The sequence below is a fragment of the Penicillium concentricum genome, assembly GCF_028827145.1.
Source record: "Penicillium concentricum strain IBT 3081 chromosome Unknown utg000001l_segment0_segment0, whole genome shotgun sequence".
Taxonomy (NCBI): Eukaryota; Fungi; Ascomycota; class Eurotiomycetes; order Eurotiales; family Aspergillaceae; genus Penicillium; species Penicillium concentricum.
Window position 1 is genome coordinate 1,036,644 of NW_026622754.1, and position 16,749 is coordinate 1,053,392.

The 16,749-nt window shown below is 49.4% G+C and overlaps 7 protein-coding genes across 7 annotated transcripts; 3 read left to right on the forward strand and 4 right to left on the reverse strand.

Moving 5' to 3' along the window:
- Window positions 1–262: 262 nt before the first annotated feature.
- N7517_000391 (uncharacterized protein) lies at window positions 263–1,111 on the reverse strand (the record flags this gene model as incomplete). Its single annotated transcript, XM_056718121.1, has 1 exon — window positions 263–1,111. The coding sequence occupies one exon, from the start codon at window positions 1,109–1,111 to the stop codon at window positions 263–265; it is 849 nt and encodes a 282-aa protein (XP_056582256.1).
- A 581-nt stretch (window positions 1,112–1,692) lies between these two features.
- Window positions 1,693–2,258, forward strand: N7517_000392 (DUF1754 domain-containing protein; the record flags this gene model as incomplete). Its single annotated transcript, XM_056718122.1, has 3 exons — window positions 1,693–1,962; window positions 2,065–2,162; window positions 2,237–2,258. The coding sequence occupies 3 exons, from the start codon at window positions 1,693–1,695 to the stop codon at window positions 2,256–2,258; spliced, it is 390 nt and encodes a 129-aa protein (XP_056582257.1).
- An 819-nt stretch (window positions 2,259–3,077) lies between these two features.
- N7517_000393 (uncharacterized protein) lies at window positions 3,078–3,296 on the reverse strand (the record flags this gene model as incomplete). The annotated part of the gene is made up of 1 exon (XM_056718123.1): window positions 3,078–3,296. One exon carries the CDS (start codon window positions 3,294–3,296, stop codon window positions 3,078–3,080), a length of 219 nt encoding a protein of 72 aa, XP_056582258.1.
- A 1,537-nt stretch (window positions 3,297–4,833) lies between these two features.
- On the reverse strand, window positions 4,834–6,528 carry N7517_000394 (gamma-tubulin mipA; the record flags this gene model as incomplete). Its single annotated transcript, XM_056718124.1, has 5 exons — window positions 4,834–5,985; window positions 6,050–6,103; window positions 6,174–6,292; window positions 6,396–6,436; window positions 6,521–6,528. The coding sequence occupies 5 exons, from the start codon at window positions 6,526–6,528 to the stop codon at window positions 4,834–4,836; spliced, it is 1,374 nt and encodes a 457-aa protein (XP_056582259.1).
- Window positions 6,529–6,811: 283 nt separating this feature from the next.
- N7517_000395 (aspartate/glutamate racemase family protein) lies at window positions 6,812–7,726 on the reverse strand (the record flags this gene model as incomplete). The annotated part of the gene is made up of 1 exon (XM_056718125.1): window positions 6,812–7,726. The coding sequence occupies one exon, from the start codon at window positions 7,724–7,726 to the stop codon at window positions 6,812–6,814; it is 915 nt and encodes a 304-aa protein (XP_056582260.1).
- Window positions 7,727–8,149: 423 nt separating this feature from the next.
- Window positions 8,150–11,629, forward strand: N7517_000396 (Drug/metabolite transporter; the record flags this gene model as incomplete). Its single annotated transcript, XM_056718126.1, has 5 exons — window positions 8,150–8,684; window positions 8,753–9,260; window positions 10,087–10,473; window positions 10,565–11,316; window positions 11,370–11,629. 5 exons carry the CDS (start codon window positions 8,150–8,152, stop codon window positions 11,627–11,629), a joined length of 2,442 nt encoding a protein of 813 aa, XP_056582261.1.
- A 1,856-nt stretch (window positions 11,630–13,485) lies between these two features.
- On the forward strand, window positions 13,486–16,215 carry N7517_000397 (putative cell wall proline rich protein; the record flags this gene model as incomplete). The annotated part of the gene is made up of 1 exon (XM_056718127.1): window positions 13,486–16,215. The coding sequence occupies one exon, from the start codon at window positions 13,486–13,488 to the stop codon at window positions 16,213–16,215; it is 2,730 nt and encodes a 909-aa protein (XP_056582262.1).
- Window positions 16,216–16,749: the final 534 nt, after the last annotated feature.

A 16,749-nucleotide genomic window follows, 5' to 3' on the forward strand; every position in this document is an offset into this window, starting at 1 on the left:
GGCGCGGACGCTCTTATCTTTCATACTTCGTATGTAAGGCGGAATGAAGTTTTAAGCTTGTAGACCCCTTTTCTATATATACCCTGGGACAAGAATATTTAGCCGCTGAGGCGGCCTTATGAAGGCGATTTAGAATTCTTTTGGGTGGTCTTTTGGGTGGTCTTTTGGGTGGTCTTTTGGGTGGTCTTTTGGGTGGTCTTTTGGGTGGTCTTTTGAGATATTCTGTCTAGATGTCTTTTGCAACCATATTTTCTCCCGCTCTTTATATCCCTTGAACGTCCCATACCGAAGTTGCCCAATCGATGAGTTGCTGCTTTTCTAGTTGAACATCGGTCTCTCTGAGGTGTTCAGGGGAGCGTTGGAAGATATAGTGGAATGGTATTGTAAGTGGAGTTTGGGAGACGGTGACTTTATCGCCAGTCTTTGTGATAACAGTTGACTGTGTGACATGAGAACCTTGGAGATTTAAATTCCACTCCCATGTATGGAGTTTCAGCTCGGGCTTGCGTCGGTTGATTTTCACAGTGATAGCCATATTAGCTTCACCTTTGCCAGGATCCACCCACATTCTTGCATCATTAGGCAGTTTTGTTTCAGGCTCCGAAAGTCCAATCTCCACGACTACTCCAGGTCGTCTGGCACCACCAGGAGGAGGGCGGATTGGGCTCCAGCCTCCATCGGGCTGTTTCGTCTTTCCGTTGCCGACGTCAACGTTTACTCCTCCAAACCATTGAGTTGCATGATTCAGCCCCATGTGTCGAAAAGTTTCTGCGACTGCAGTATATAATGCGCTGGTAGTCTGCACCTGTTCAAGTGTCGACATTCTGGTGATGAGGATATGGAGTTCTGGGTTGTAAAACAAGCGAAGACCTGCGATGGGATCGGGTAGCAAAAATGTTTGATTGAAAGAGAAGGGACTAATATCAACATAGACAAAGTATTCGGAAGTTTCGGCATCAGCGCGACAGCTTTCAAGGCGGTGATATTCGGTTTGTAGGATTTCGTCGAGTTGCGCTTTCCTTTTATAAGTGTATCTGCTGGAAGGAGGTAGGTCCTCTAGAAAGCGTTCCACCTCACTTTCATACTCGACGACGCCGAGAGATCTCACCATTATGTGGAAGTATTCTTTTTCCTGAGTAGAGTATGTACCCAGGGAGCAGAAGCAGATACAAATACAGACAAGCTATGCGAAAAGGTGTTACTTCATAATGACAGTAGCATATTAGCCCTGGAGGCCCCCTATATTGGCTGGAAAAATACCCCAAGAAGATGTAGTATGTTTTCCAACTAATGTCCAATAGATGGCTTTCAAGCTGAATTTTATTTGTATTTTCTTATGGAAGTCGTTGAAAAGCTGAAAAATGTAGAACCATCCAACCCGCCACCGCCTCTGATTGGCCCAACTCCAACCTCAAACCGCGACAAGAGAACCCTTTTCAATCAACACCACAACACAAAGCCAAGTATTACCTATCCACTCAGCCGTATACCGCACTACAAATCCTAAAACGGCAACGAATCCCCCACATCTATAACAAACCAGACCGATCGACCACCCCGCCTCTTACTCCGCACGCCGCGCGCGCCTATCATCTCCCCGGGCCCAACACATCTACGAGCGGCACGTCATACCCAAAGAGGGGAACCTGAATAATATCATCCTACCGCATCCACGAAACCAGCGCTACAAGCATGGCGGGCGACGAATACTCCATCGGTGGGGGTAAGCTCAAGTTGAAGGGGAGTAAAGTCAGCGGAGGACGGATAGAGAAGAAAAAGAGGAGCACAAAGAAAAAGGAGGGAGAAGCGACACAGCCAAAGCCAGAGTCAACGCCGGATACGGAGCGACCAGAAAATGAAAAGGATGAGGGTGTGAGGTCTGAGGAAGACAGAGAGAAGGATAGGGATGCGCCTGGGAAGACCGAGGCTGAAAAGAGAGCCGAAGAGATTCGGCGGAAACGGGTATGTGTTGTCTGTCTTTTTTTTCCTTCGTATTTTTTGGTTGGGCTCGGGCTCTTTTTACTTCGGCTTTGTTGTACAGACAGAACTGACTCTTCGGGACAGTTGCATGAGCGGCTTCAGCGCGAAGGTGTCAAAACTCATAAGGAGCGTGTGGAGGAGCTGAATAAGTATCTCAGTCGGCTCAGTGAGCATCACGATATGTACGTCTTACTCTCTTTCTTTATACCTTCGATTTCTTTGGACATTGAAGGACTATAAGCTGACTGTTACATAGGCCGAAGATCGGACCGGGCTAAATGGGTTCTACGGTGTTTCAAATGGGTTTCAGTGCAATTATACAATCTTAGTTTAGCATACCATATCTGTACTTGTACGCAAAGCTTTATCTCCAACTGAACTTTGTAATGTCAAAATTCCCCATGTTTCAGAAATGACCCATCAGCGGCCTGAGGTACTACCCGTAAATATCAGTATATCTTATGATAGAGAAAATGGATCAAGATTTCAGAGATATGTATAGTTCATGGCTAAAAGAACCCAGAAGAGTTCTATTTAGCAGTCCCGGAAAAGAAAAGAGGCATGCCCAAAATGCGAGACGGCAGTGGCAGCAACAGTAGATAAGTTAGATAAGTTAAAATGTCAAAAGATCAAAGGAAAGATGTCAACACCCAGCACAACGCCATGCAAATGAAGACCTTAAAGCCCCAAACAAGCCGTAGCCAAAAAAAAACAAATCCGATCTAGATATAGATCATGAACCAGACAAGAGAAAGACCCCCCATCCCCGAGAACCCGAGAACAGGGAAAATAATAAAATAGTAAAATAGTAAAATGGTAAAACGAAACACCGCGCTAAATCCAAGATCACCGCAGAGGCAAAGAAAGGGAAGAACCGGATCGAATCGAACCGAATCGTGGCCAAGCCAAGCAGGGATAGCAGCTGATCGGCCGAGGCAGATAAGATAGGGGGGAGGAGGCGAGATGGCCCGGGCCTACATCGACTAGGCAGGTCATATCCGTAGTCCTCCCCCTTTGTTCAGTCGAGAGAAAAGCGAACAGAGCGGCTGTTTCTCATTCTGATTGTAGTCCCCATTTCTGGATGTAGTTCCTCCTTCTCATACGCCCTTGACCACGACGGTACGCTCGCTGTTCAGTTTATCGGCGTTTCGGGCATGCGATTCCTTCTTGCAGTCTTCCAGTCCGGTGCAAGAGTGGGCTTCGAGCATGCGGTGCTTGGAACAGAAGTGGCCGGCGCAGAAGCTGCAGTCACCGACGATGCGCTGGGCGGCTTCCTTGCACTCCTTAAAGTTGCAACGGGGCTTGCGGGGAGGCATTGTGGTTATAAGGGTTGGAGAGAGGGGTATAGAGGTACTTCTGCGGAAGAGAGGAGAGATAAATAGGGGAGTAGAAGTAGCAGTAGAGTTAGGCGCTCAGTTAAGGGTTTGAGATAAGCGCCCGGGGTTTTTCAAGGGAGCGAGAGGAAAGTAGTAAAGGGGGGAGGATGGGAAATAGGCCAGCATGACCAGCCTATATATAGGGTCGGAAGACACGGGAGAAGGCCAAAGAAGGGCTGACTCAGTGAGGCGACAGTGACGGAATCAGTGGAGTTCAAAGTTAGGCAATTTGGGATTTTTAGGTGGATTTTTAGTTTGGTTTTTTTAGATTTTAGTGGATTTAATTGAATTTAATTGGCCTTTAAATTGGATGTGGAATTGAAATTATTGGAATTAATTGGTTTTTATATAGATGGGTTTTGTATCCTTGGACCTCCTATACGGAGTACATACTCTATATAGTTTAAGACTTTTAGTTTTTTTTTTTTCTGTTTCGTTTTTCTCTTTCATTCTTCTTCTTTCTTTATATTTTTCTTTCTTTGACTTTACCGATGCATACCCACGCGGTACACGCGGACGTATCCAGACGCCTGGTCTCGGGCCCAATGATCGGAATGTAGAATTGCCCGTGCATTCAAGGGCGCCTTCACGTGATGACTCAGGAGTCAGGTGTACATCTCTGAACCAACTGGCACTACTCCCGTACTAACTACTCCGTACAAATCTTCTAACTAAAATCGAATTAGACAACCCTTGGAAGCGAACCCAAATATCGGTCTTCCGTTTTGCCGCGCCACCAAAGTGGCAAGGTGTTCACCCAGACTTATCATACTACGGTACTCAGGCAACATGACTCTACTATATCCCATGGATTACATAGCACCCAATGATACCACTCAATCCAATGCAAAAGGGAGAAAAAAAATGCCACAGTGCAAGTCGACAAAAGGAGCTATGACCTCTACAAGTGAATATTCGATACGGAGTACAAATGGATGAGTCGACCGAGCCAAGTCCGTCTAGGCACGGATGATCCGCGTGGAGCTATTGCATCGGTAAGAGCATCCTGTGCAGGACTGCAGGACTGCAGAGGTATGCCTTTCAAGTCCGTCTACTCCGTACATTTCCCGGGTTAGGCCTAAAGTGCCTAAAGCGAAGGTCGATCCCGCTACCCAATATTTCACCGTCTATCTCCACATCTCCACATCGCCCTATCTACTACTATGTAGTACGACCCACGGATCCCTTCTGCCCGCGCTAATCGGTACAAATCAGAATCCTACCACGTTGACACCCTCTATACGGGCTACGTGTTCAAGATCAATTTTAAATAGCGACTAGCGTGGATTGGTTTGATATGTCCACTGTTAGGGGGTTGAGACCGGGGACAAAAAAAAAAAAAGGAAAATGTAAATGTGAATAAAAACCCCGGCGCAGACACGCAGACACCGATGCGCCCAAACCCCCCTTGCCCTGCCGAACTAGCAAAAAGATAAAATAAAAAAACAGGTTGGATATGAAATCACAGCATCTCATATCATACTCCAAGCTCATTTGCCTTGCCGGCATCAGGGTCCAGGTAGTCTTCCCGTTCGGCTGCCTCGTATTCGCCGATCAGATCCATCACAACGGCCCGTGCTTCGTCGAATTCGCCAAGTCCGTCGGCAAATGGTGCTTCCTTCTTATATGAATCTAAGAAGGCATTACGCTTGCGAAGCATGTCGTAGTGCTTCACAATGCGCTTGAAGAGCGTCGCCACAGAGGTATGGTTCGCCAGCATCAACCCGCTAACGCGGTGTCCGGTTTCCTCAATGTAGGGGGATTTCTTAGTGAGAGCCACCTGGATGCTGGCAGGGCCCCAGGGGATGAAAGAGGCGAGGCGGCGCTCCCGAATGCGCAGCAGTGACTTGTGCACGTCTGTCGGGTCGGCTTCGCCCTGGATGATGTTGAGGATACTGATGTAGCAGCTGGACTTGCTGGGGTTGACGGAGACCATGCGATTCTTAGGCTGTAGGAGGCGACGCATAACGTCTAGCACGGTTGTCTTTCGCACTGTCCTAGCTTGCTCGATGTTGGCGCCGGTGAAGGGTGTGTATGATGTGAGGAGGAAGTGGCTGCGTGGCGTGGGGATGAGCGAGGCGATGATACCGGCGAGATCGTTGTGCATGTATCCGGGGTATCGTAGAGTGGTTGTGGATGCAGACATCACCGTTGACACGAGCTGGTTGGTTTGGTGGAATGACGGTTCTTGGACGTGGAGTCGATCTGCGACAATTCGTGATAGAGCACCATTGTCCAAAACGACCACAGAGTCGGCATCTTGGGTCAATCGCCGCATGGCGAGCAAGCTGTTGTAAGGGTTGACGACGACATCAGACTGCGTGTCCGGGAAGACGGAGTAGGTTTGGATGAGTTTCTTCGGGAAGCGATCGTTCATGCGTTCTAGGATGAAACTTCCCAATCCAGAGCCTGTTCCTCCTGCGATCGAATGTAGAAGCATGAATCCTTCTAGTGAGTCGCTTCCGTCTGCTTCGCGGTCAATCATATCGAAAATCTCCTCTTGCACGCCCTCGCCGGCAGCATATCCAGTACCCCAATTGTTTCCAGCTCCGATACCTTGTTGTCCGACGAAGAAGTTCTCGGGATTGTAAATATTCTTGTAGGGGCCAGTTTGGATGGCGTTGAGCACCTGGACAAAAGCTTCGTGTTAATCATCGTGTGTTGATGTGATATATCGGTGAAGGGTAGCATACCCTGGGTTCTAAGTCGAGGAGAATCGCCCGAGGGATGTATCTAGTGTCGTCACTCTGTCCACATATGTCAGCCAGTGTTCTTGCTATGGCAAATAAGATGCTCTGCCAAGCGTCCTATACACACCTGGTAGAAGAAGACATCCTTGCGATCACCAGCCGCCCCGTCAGTCGCATGTTCCTCCAGGTTTCCATCTGCGCTGATTCCGTGCTCCTGGCACAGCTGCTGCCAGAACTGGCTGCCGACTAGATAGAGATATTAGCGACATGAACTATATTTTCTCGCGCTCCGTTCAAAAACATGGGATCAAGGGTTTCGCGGAATGGATGGCGGAGGTGAGCCACATACCGTTGTTGCCGCACTGGCCGGCTTGGATTGTGATGATTTCTCTGCAATTGCCACCAATATTAGCATCAGTGTTCAAGCTGGACAGAGAGCCCTCTAATATAATTGAATCGAAGGAGTGAACGAACCTTGGCATATTTCCTTCGTAGAAGCCGTCGAGTGTTGCTGCTCGTTAACGCGTATCGCGTTCACGCGGGGAACTTTTTGGCCGATGTTGCCTCAGGCAGAAGCTCTTGCTACCTTTTGCGTTGGAGATCAACAACATTTTAATGCCCTGTACAATAGATTTGTGCATGAATGAGAGTTGATTAATATAAATTTAAATGCTTTTCGATCCGCCGAGCTATGCTGAAATTTTGATATATCGTCTTTCCCAAGTGATCTTATTGGCCATCTGTCGCCCTAGACCACTTTACCACTCAGAATCCCGCCTTTAAGGCTGTGATGAGGTTTCCAGCACCAGCAACTACCCCGTCGACAATTCGTACACGTTGGCCTTCGGTTCCATATTCCTGAATACACCCCTCCCGTACCGCTTCCTCCATGCCAGCCATACCTGCACAGCCCAGACAGACAACCTTGACACGCGATTCCGAGTTCCGAAGCAGGTTGCGGGTAGCGTCGATGATCCTCCGTCGCACTTCCTCTGGTTCCGTGGTGTGCAGTTCAACTGCTGTCAGGCCGGTGGTCTCGACGCCCGCAAAGTGCATGGAGCTCCCGTCCTCATAGTCGTAGCCCAGGGCTCCCTGAACCCCATTGGTGAGCTCCTCTTTCCACGCGGAGCCGGTGGTCACAATGCCAAAGCTGCCCTTCTGTTGGTACTTCTGTAGCCTCGCTGCTGGGTTGATTGGATCGTGATCGTTCAATGTGAAACCACTGACCAAGGAGAGCGCAGCGGTGATGGACGCTTCAAAGATTCCAGTGACATATTTGTTTCTCGTCGAGCTCGCTTCTTCACTTGCCGCGATGTCTTCCCTGAGCCTGCCGACGAATGGATGCGCGGAGTAGCACGCCACAAGAAATGCATCGTAGTTGCCGATAAACTCCCGTACGGGCCAGCAGTTCAATGCCGACTTGCACGATTCTTCGGCGTTGTTGATGCTGGCAATTGGCTCAATCTCGACTCCATCGACCTCCACAATTGAGTCTGGAGCAGTGATGTACTCGAAGTGCACGTCTTGGTAGTTCATGCTAGCCAGTATGGGCTTCAGAGCTTCGGTCATGTGCGTTGACGTATTGGGATTGATGATCAATATGCTATAATCCCGTTCGCCTTTCCTCGGATCCAGCTGAAGGATTTTGTTTGCGTCATATCGCGGCTCAAGAGAACTCATTTTTGGAAGAATAAGGTGTCTTGAATAGACAGGAAGGACAGTTCTTTACTCGGGAAGAAATGAGTCCCCGCGGAGGCTGCGATGACCTCCGTTATCCGTTATCGGGACCCTCCGCAACCCCACCATCTCCTAGGAGCTTAGCGGACTACTTCTCAAAAGGTCGAGTGATGTATGCAATATGTTTGGTGGCTTCGGATAACACTTACCGAGAGAGGTTAAGCTCCTCGAATCTTGATATGGACTTACGAGGTTCTTGGAATCTATTCGTTGTCAACCTCAGAGCCTTACCTAGGTAGTATCAATTCTGGATTACAAATTCATCGTACCAGCTCCAGGGCATATAAAAGAACCACTCCACCCAGCAGCCCCGCCATCCTCACACGTCATCTCACCTCACCTCACAAACAAATTCCAATTCCTATCATGCCTCTGATCGCACAAAACCCCCAGCCGAGAGTGATTCTTGGATTGATGACTTTTGGCCCAACCGAGGCCAAAGGTGCTCGGATTACCTCGCTGGATGAGTTCAACAAATGCCTTGATTACTTCCAGCAGCAAGGATTCAACGAAGTCGATACCGCCCGTGTCTACATCGGTGGAGAACAGGAAGCATTCACAGCCAAGGCGAACTGGAAGTCGCGTGGACTGACTCTGGCCACCAAATGGTACCCGTCTGAGCCCGGCTTCCACAAGCCGGAGGTCGTCCGTGAGAAATTGGAGCTTTCTCTGAAGGAGTTGGGGACCGACACAGTCGATACCTTCTACCTGCATGCTGCAGATCGCGCCACTCCATTTGCTGAAACTCTTGAGGCTGTTAACCAGCTGCACAAGGAGGGCAAGTTCGTACAGCTCGGTCTGAGCAACTTTACAGCCTTTGAAGTGGCCGAGATTTGCATCCTTTGCGCTGAGAGGGGATGGGTCCGTCCCACCATTTACCAGGCCATGTATAACGCGATTAGTAGGTGATGCCCTTTCTCTTATTTTCGATATCTCGGATCATGGAAACTCAGCTGACACCATTGCTAGCACGCAACATTGAGACTGAACTTGTTCCCGCCTGTCACCGGTACGGTCTCGATATTGTCATCTACAACCCGCTGGCCGGAGGTCTTTTCTCTGGAAAATACAAATCAAAGGATATCCCTGCCGAAGGTAGATACAGCGACTCGAGCTCTACCGGACTCAACTATCGCAAACGTTACTTCAGAGATGCCACCTTCGAAGCTCTGAGTATCATTGAGCCTGTCGTAGAGAAACATGGTCTCACAATGCTGGAGACGGCTCTGCGCTGGGTTCACCATCACTCTGCCCTGAGAATGGACAATAGTGGTCGCGATGGAGTCTTGGTGGGAATTAGCAGCTTCGCGCAGCTTGAGACTAACCTTGCCGATCTCCAAAAGGGACCACTCCCGGAAGAGGTCGTGCAGGCTCTGGACCAGGCTTGGCTAGTTGCCAAGGCCAATTCCCCCAATTACTGGCATTTGGATTTGGAGTATAGTTATGATACTCAGAAGGCGGTGTTTGGACCTAAGGTGTAAGGTGTAGGGGCATATTAAAGATTTTCAATAGGACCATCATAGATGAATGATAGCTAGTCAAAGCCAATGACGATATTCAAAGAATTTCGAAGCTATCCAGTACGGTCCAACATTTCTGGGGTAAGGCCAAACATCCACTTTGATAATGGTCAGCTGCTCTTGTGATCCCATAGATATTAATACCATACAGTACAGGTATACATCCACAGACCACGTGTTCACTAATTTCCCTCTGTCATTTCCCCAATCCTTCGAGTACGAACCTTCCAAGATTAGAAATACCCCGAATGACACATATACGCTAACCCGGATCTGGAGTAGCGCCTTGGAAGTCACGTGTTTTAGTCACAGGGGTCCCGCTTTTAGGTAACAGGTGGATGTGACGACACCTGAAGGCGGTCATTTCGCTACGCCTCATTAGATTTTCTGATCTTCAATCCGAGTGTTTCTTTGATAAATTCTTCGTTTTGATTCACATCTGATATAATCGTTACTCTTTTGGTTGAACCCTACCATTCGAGCTACAGCTATCCTTGATCAGTGCCGAGTCACATGTATCCTGTGAACCCAGTGCAGGGAATATTGAACACGTGGAATATGCTTCATGGGTAACCTTTTGAAGAATAAACTCTAGTCACGTTTTCTGCATCACCTGGATGAGTGGCGTTTTGACGATTCACTCGTGGAAATCTCGGCTCCTTATCCCTTATCGTTCGCAAGCGCAGTAAATCGGACAAGAACACCCCTGACGGTGGTATTCATGTCGAGGTAGTCAAGCCAACTAGCCCCTTCCCTCCCCATCGACGTTGTGGCTTCAGATAGCTTTGAGCTTTCAGAGCCGCGGGTGACCTCTACCCCGGACGCAGTCTACGACTTCGACTCTGACGACGAGATGATTATCAATCGCCCCCCATTACACCGGCCAACAGATGGCCGCTCGCAACAGCCTCTCCTAAAAGATGATCGTCATCGCCGGTCCCGCTCCAGCTTCGGCAATGGCGACGCAGAAGGCCGGCCCATGCTGCATGAAACCAGACGGCCGACCATCCGGAGTAGAAGTCCGGAACACGACGCTGCCCAAGCAACCCGCAAGAAGTACATGGTTGCATCTGGATTCCTCTTGCTCAGTTTGATTAGCTTCGTCGTCCAAACGGAGACAGCTTCCCACATTCAAAATGAGCTGGGCTGGAAGAAACCGTATTGCATGCTGTAAGTCCGAACGCGAAGATGCCAGCAACAAGCCCATGCGAAACCCATTTCCCGGAATGTAAACGCTTACCATTTTATTTTCCCTATGCAGCTATATGACCCACGGGTCATGGTCCTTGCTCTGGCTGGTCCAGCTAGGCATCCTTCGGGTACAGAAACGGAAGCTCTCGTGGGATGCTTTCTGGCGGCGCCACGTCTCTCTCATTCGCGCCACTGCGCAGATGGTAGAATCCCGGGAAGTGCACCTAAGCTCTCGCGCATCCAGTCGATCCCCAGTCCGCTATATGCTGAAGACCACCGCCTTTGTGACTACTGCACTCACCGTTGCCGGAGGATCATGGTACGTGGCAGTCAACATGACCACTGCCAGTGACCTCACGGCAATCTACAACTGCTCCGCCTTCTTCGCGTATGCGTTTTCGATTCCACTCTTGAACGAGAAACTGCGGTTCGACAAGGTCTTTTCTGTGGCTGTGGCTACAATCGGCGTTATGGTCGTTGCCTATGGGGATCGACCCGATAAGAAGGCCTCAAACGGTGAACAGACTGCGGAGGACACCGTGGCGCAGAACAGATTGGTTGGAAACATTATTATTGGCATTGGAAGTATCCTATATGGCCTTTACGAGGTCCTCTATAAACGCTTCGCCTGTCCCCCAGAAGGTACCAGCCCTGGCCGGGGTACGATATTTGCCAATACATTTGGCAGTCTAATAGGGGTTTTCACCCTGTTGGTACTATGGATACCACTGCCATTTTTGCATTGGACTGGGTTGGAGACATTTGAATGGCCGACTGGTGAGACAGCATGGATGCTTCTCATCTCCGTGGGTGCCAATGCCAGTAAGTACCAGATCAGCGTTTCAATACAGACACAGAGGCTAACACTAAGGTAGCATTCTCGGGCTCTTTCCTTGTGCTCATCTCCCTCACGTCGCCTGTTCTATCATCAGTAGCCGGTCTCCTTACCATCTTCCTCGTCGCTCTTGTGGACTGGTTCCGAACCGGCGAACCTCTTTCTATGGCTTCTATCATTGGAGGCATTTTGATTATGGTGGCGTTTTTCATGCTGAGCTTCAGCACATATAGAGAGATGAATGAGGAGCGGAAGAAGCATCTAGAGCAAGATGAGGTCGAGTCTGACAGTGATGTCTGACAGTAATGCATAGATTAATTATTTTTATTTCGGGGTTTTTTTTCATACCAACATTTGGATTAGTGTCCAGTGTTTTTGACGTATAGAATTATTTCTTTTTTCTCTCGTGCTTCAAGATGATACAGTAAGAGTAGACCACAGTCTAGAAACTTCGGCTTAATTAATTCATATTGCCCCAGATTATGTATTCCATGGTTCCGTCGGTTTATTCTAACTGGCCCATCTCGACGAAAATCTGATGATGATATCACGGGCATATCCGAGCTTGTAGGCAGATGTGTTTCCCGTCGGCATCCCGCATATCCGGACTTAATAATACGTTTCGTTTTGTTAATTTCCTTTTTGCCTTGGCATGGTTCGCACATCAGATCCACTATTAATCTTCAATCATTTCAATCATTTCAGGTATATCGGGGAGTTTAGCATAGTTTTAATGTAAATTAGTATAAAGTATAAAGAAGAACGGTGAGAAATGAACTACTCGGGTTAACTTTTAAAGACGCCGTACAGATGCATATGCAGGCCATATCCAGATTCAAATCCAGGATCTCCCGTTACCAATTGATTTCATCAGCATCATACCCCCCCCCCCCACGACCCAATACCCCCCAAACTTCGTCAAAGCCTCCATTGTTATTGGGCTAAACAAAGAAACCGGTCCACCGAACGCTAGGGGGAAATAATGTTTCACAGCAAGTCCGTTTGTCTTTCATCTTTCCACCCCCTGTCAAATGGCGCTAAGATATGTCTCGCGCCACTATTTATATCCGATCCGACTCCGCAGCCAAGACAAGCAATGGGAAGAGTTGCAAGTTCGGTTTCAAGTCTGAAAATCTCCCGGAATCCACCTTTTACATTGGAAAATGTGAACTTTGACCAAGCTATGAGAATATTCAAGTTGATAGATTCAGGGCCTAGTCTTGGCTCGGCAGTAAGCACCTCTTCCCCGACAATATAATCCCCTTGACTTGCAGCCCCCAGCGTGGCGCACTATCCGGACCCACCAAATCAAGCGAGATTTGGATGGTCATTTAGACCGAATGATTGGCAGTCACAATACCCGCTTTTTTCTCCGGATGTGACTCGCTGGTGATTGGTGGTTTAAGGACCCCAGGATTAAAAGAGGTTTTACAGAACATCGTACAATATACGAGTGGATGCAAAGTACTGAACCACTTTTTACGGAGGAACGCTAAGTTTTATAGTCATGACGTCCCCTACTTGGAAATGAGTATTAGTATTTAATAATGTCATGATCTAGAGTGAAAATGTTCACATTCCTTAAAAAAGCCCATTTTTCCTGTTTGGTTTTTTGACAGATGTCACCTAATCTGGCATCTGCCCCGAGATATCTGGTATTTGGAATACTGTATTATATCAATTCCTTGAGGGGAGAGACCCTTTTCCTAAGAGAGAAAGTCCTACTTTTGAACTTTCAACGTACTTTTTAGATGTTTTATTAGTACTATCCGTACATATTGTATTGGTTCCGGATGGCAACGGGTGATACCGTGTATGGTAATTTCAGCTCCCTTCTTCCCCTCCTGGATTTGTTGTTCTCTTTTGGCTTCTCTCTTCTTCAACTTCTCTACGACCAACTTTTCAACCTTCCCCCCCTCTCTGGCCTTCGTCGTGGCCGTCCATTCATTTTTCCATACTTTTGGATTCTTTTGATCTTTCCTTTCTGCCTGGCGCGGAAGTTTCAATGACCCTCACCCGTGCTTAATCTTGACCTCCAGATTCCTAGGCTTTCTCGCTGAAGGGAAGTCGGTCTGGAGGTCTCTTGCCCTGGACCTTTTCGGGCTTTTGTCACTCCGCTAAATTCCTTTACATCCTTTTGTTTCTGTTTTCAAACCATGGCTTCGCTTTCACTTCCGCAGTCCCAGGGCTTCCCGCCACATTTCGATACCTCGAACCTCTCCGCCAGCCGCGATCGTCGTCAACACATGCACGCACCATTGCCTAATCCGCCATTTGTCTTTCCAGCACGGGACCCCGATGCCTCAACCCAATCGGAGACCCCTGAGCGCCGGGAACGGGCCGCATTGCCCGCCTTCTCTTTCAATCCCGGATCAGAACAGCAGTCACCACACCTCTCAGCACCGTCCTTATCAACTTCTCGCGCGGGCGGACACCGTCGGCGACCAAGCGAGTTTGTTGGAACCGACCACTTGTTAGCACCGGATATGTTGGGAACCGGTCACAGACGGGCGGTTTCGATGGCAGACCAACCTCTTCCGCCCCCGGGCCCTGGTGTTGGGAGGGTTCCTGGACGACGGAATCATGCTCATCGACGTTCGGCTGCGATCTCTGGTGTCGACTTAAATGTCATCACCAAGGCACTCGGTCCTAATTCTGGGGTGGGAAGTGCGCCTACTACACCCGCTGACCCTTCCCACAAATCTACATCTGATGTTTCTTCGCGACCACTCTCGCAATCGGCTGTTAGTCTTGGACGCCCCACACCTCCTGCATCTCCTCAGTTCCCTCCCGTCCCTCCTGTGCCTCCCATTCCGGCTGCCATTCAAGCGGAAATGGCCTTGAACAACCAAACCTCGAATGTCGAACGACCAGTCTCTGCTGTCTCGCATGGTACCTCGGACAGTGCGACCACAATCAAGGCCCAGCAACAGGTGGAGAAGCCCAATTTATCGGATCTAGTAACCCCAAGGCCTCACTACAACCCGAAACCTCGACCGAAAACTGCCGATGCCTCTTTGGTGATGGATTTCATGCAGATGGATGACGACTCGGCATCCTCGATCAAACGTTCACACTCAGCCGCAGGGCACTCACGGTCTCGAAAGAGCAAATCGACACCCCATCTCGATTCTACTCTCTTGCCCGATGATGTCCACTCGACAGACAGCTACCGACCTTCGTTTTCGGACGACGGGTCAGATACATCTGGCGATGAAGCGACAGAGAACTCGTCTGACAACAAATCGCCCATCAAGTCTAAAAAGAAGAAGCAGAAGCGTGTTCGCTCTTGGGCCGGTCACATTCTAACTCGAAGCAAGAGCAAGGGTAAGGGAAAGCGCCATGCGAAGTCTGACACGCAGGAGGAGCCTCCTGTACCTCGCGCTCCTGCACCTCGCCCCCCTGCTCTTACTCGGACCAACTCAGGGACCGGATCGGTTTTAGATGTTGATTTTGATAACGACGATGTCGTTGTCATCCGAACCCCGACAAATCCGACGATGCCTCCTTCTGCCCTTGAGCCTATTCAAAACAATCGTCAAACCGAGGGTTGTCCATTGCCTGCACAAACTCTAGAGACCTCGTGGAAACCGAGGAGTTTCTATGAACAGAGTGTTGACCCGCACGACAATGTACTAAGTAGCCCTATCATCGACCTCGATGCTGCGCTTGGTCCTTTCAACACTCCCGACATGCGACCGGTGGCGCAAGGTGCGCCCAACAATAACTTCTCGGTTGCAACTCAGCGGATGTACAGTGGCGGAAGACGGGGTGAATTTGTTGGCCCAGAGATGCGGTACCATCGGCGCACGGAAAGCGCTCCAGCCATGCAACCATTCGACCGCTCTGCTCTCGGCGCATTCCGTTTGGGTCCTACCTCGGCAGTCGAAACGCCCGATGTGTTTGACGAAGAGGAAGAGGATGCTTTCCTGGCTGCTTCTGAGTCACCCAAGGGCGAGCGCCCTCCGGTGAACGCGCCATCGATCGACAACGCGGTTTTCTCGTCATCGGAGGACGATCTGAAATCTATTCGCAGCAACGATACCTCTGGCAGTAGTGATACTCTGACTCGTCCCACGACCGGTAGTATTTCCTCTCAGAATGCTGGGTTGGGTATTCGACAAAGCGATAAACAGGCGAACCAGGAACAGCTGGAAGAAAAGAGTGCCCTTGAGCAGGTCCATACTGCCAGTAATCCTTTCGCCGGCAAACCTCGAACACCCGTGGAAATTTTGAAGACCGAAGAACCTGCGCACAAAGTGATTGGACCTCCCAGTCCCGACGTTTCCCCTCGTTTCTTAGCTATCGACAAACGACCAGCGACCTCGCCCATCGAGCTGCTGCCTAATATTCCTCCATTCACGTTACAACCAGGGGTATCGCCGTCTGACTCGTCGTTCCCATCTCCGGATGCTCCGCGGTCCATTGCGGAATCCTCGATGACGGATCGGAACTTTTCCAGTCATTCCTATCATCATATTTCTTCGGCAGACTACCCTTACGCATCAGTTGAAGATGTTCCATCTTTGACCAGCAGCGCATCGACCATGACCAACACCTTGAATCGTTTTTCGGCGGCTTCTTTCTTTCCCCGTGGACGTCTTTCTGCCGACCGCGCAGCGTCCTTCTCGGCTGCTGGTACCAGACGCACCAGCCAGGCTAACGGCTCAAAACGTTCCAGTCTAGCCAGCCTTTCCAAGTTGGTCGTTGGTCCTCATTCTGAGCGGAGCAAGCTCAACCAGGAGGAGAAACCCCCTAGCACCGCCTCCGACAAAACGAAGAAGAAGGGCCGCCGTCTCAGCCGAATGATGCACTTCTGGAAACCCAAGGACAAGGAAAAGCTATCCAATGAGACGGCACCAGCAAATGAACGGCCGCAGTCGTAGGCTTTGGCTTTGATATTTTTACTTCGATTTACGGCGCAACCTCGGCATAGCGACATCCTGGCAATTATTTTGAGACATCACATTACTCCCCCTGCTTTTTTCCCACTTTCGACAGCGTGGGCGTCTTCACCCGATTTGTACATATTGTGTTCCGTTCAGCTTTCCTGTGGATTCTTTTTTTCATCGGCGGTTCTTATTTCTGCGTCCATCCAAGACGCTCATTACGAATTTCTTTCTTCTCAGGGCGTTTCTGTCTTGGGTATGATCCCCCCCTTTTTCTTGTCAATCCTTATGTTCCGGTGTGAGTGACGCACGGATTTATTGACTTTCTCTACGGTCGTTGCTCCTCTTCTACGGGCTCTTTTCTTACCATTTTTGTTCTGTTTTTGAAGGCTCTTGGCCCGGAATATCTTTCGTCCCCATTGGAATATCCATTGGGTCCCCCTTTTTTCATATCTGGGACATGACTGTCTGTATCTATTGTGTGGCTTTTCTGCACTGCTCAGGTGGTGCGGCATTCGTCAAGAATTTGTC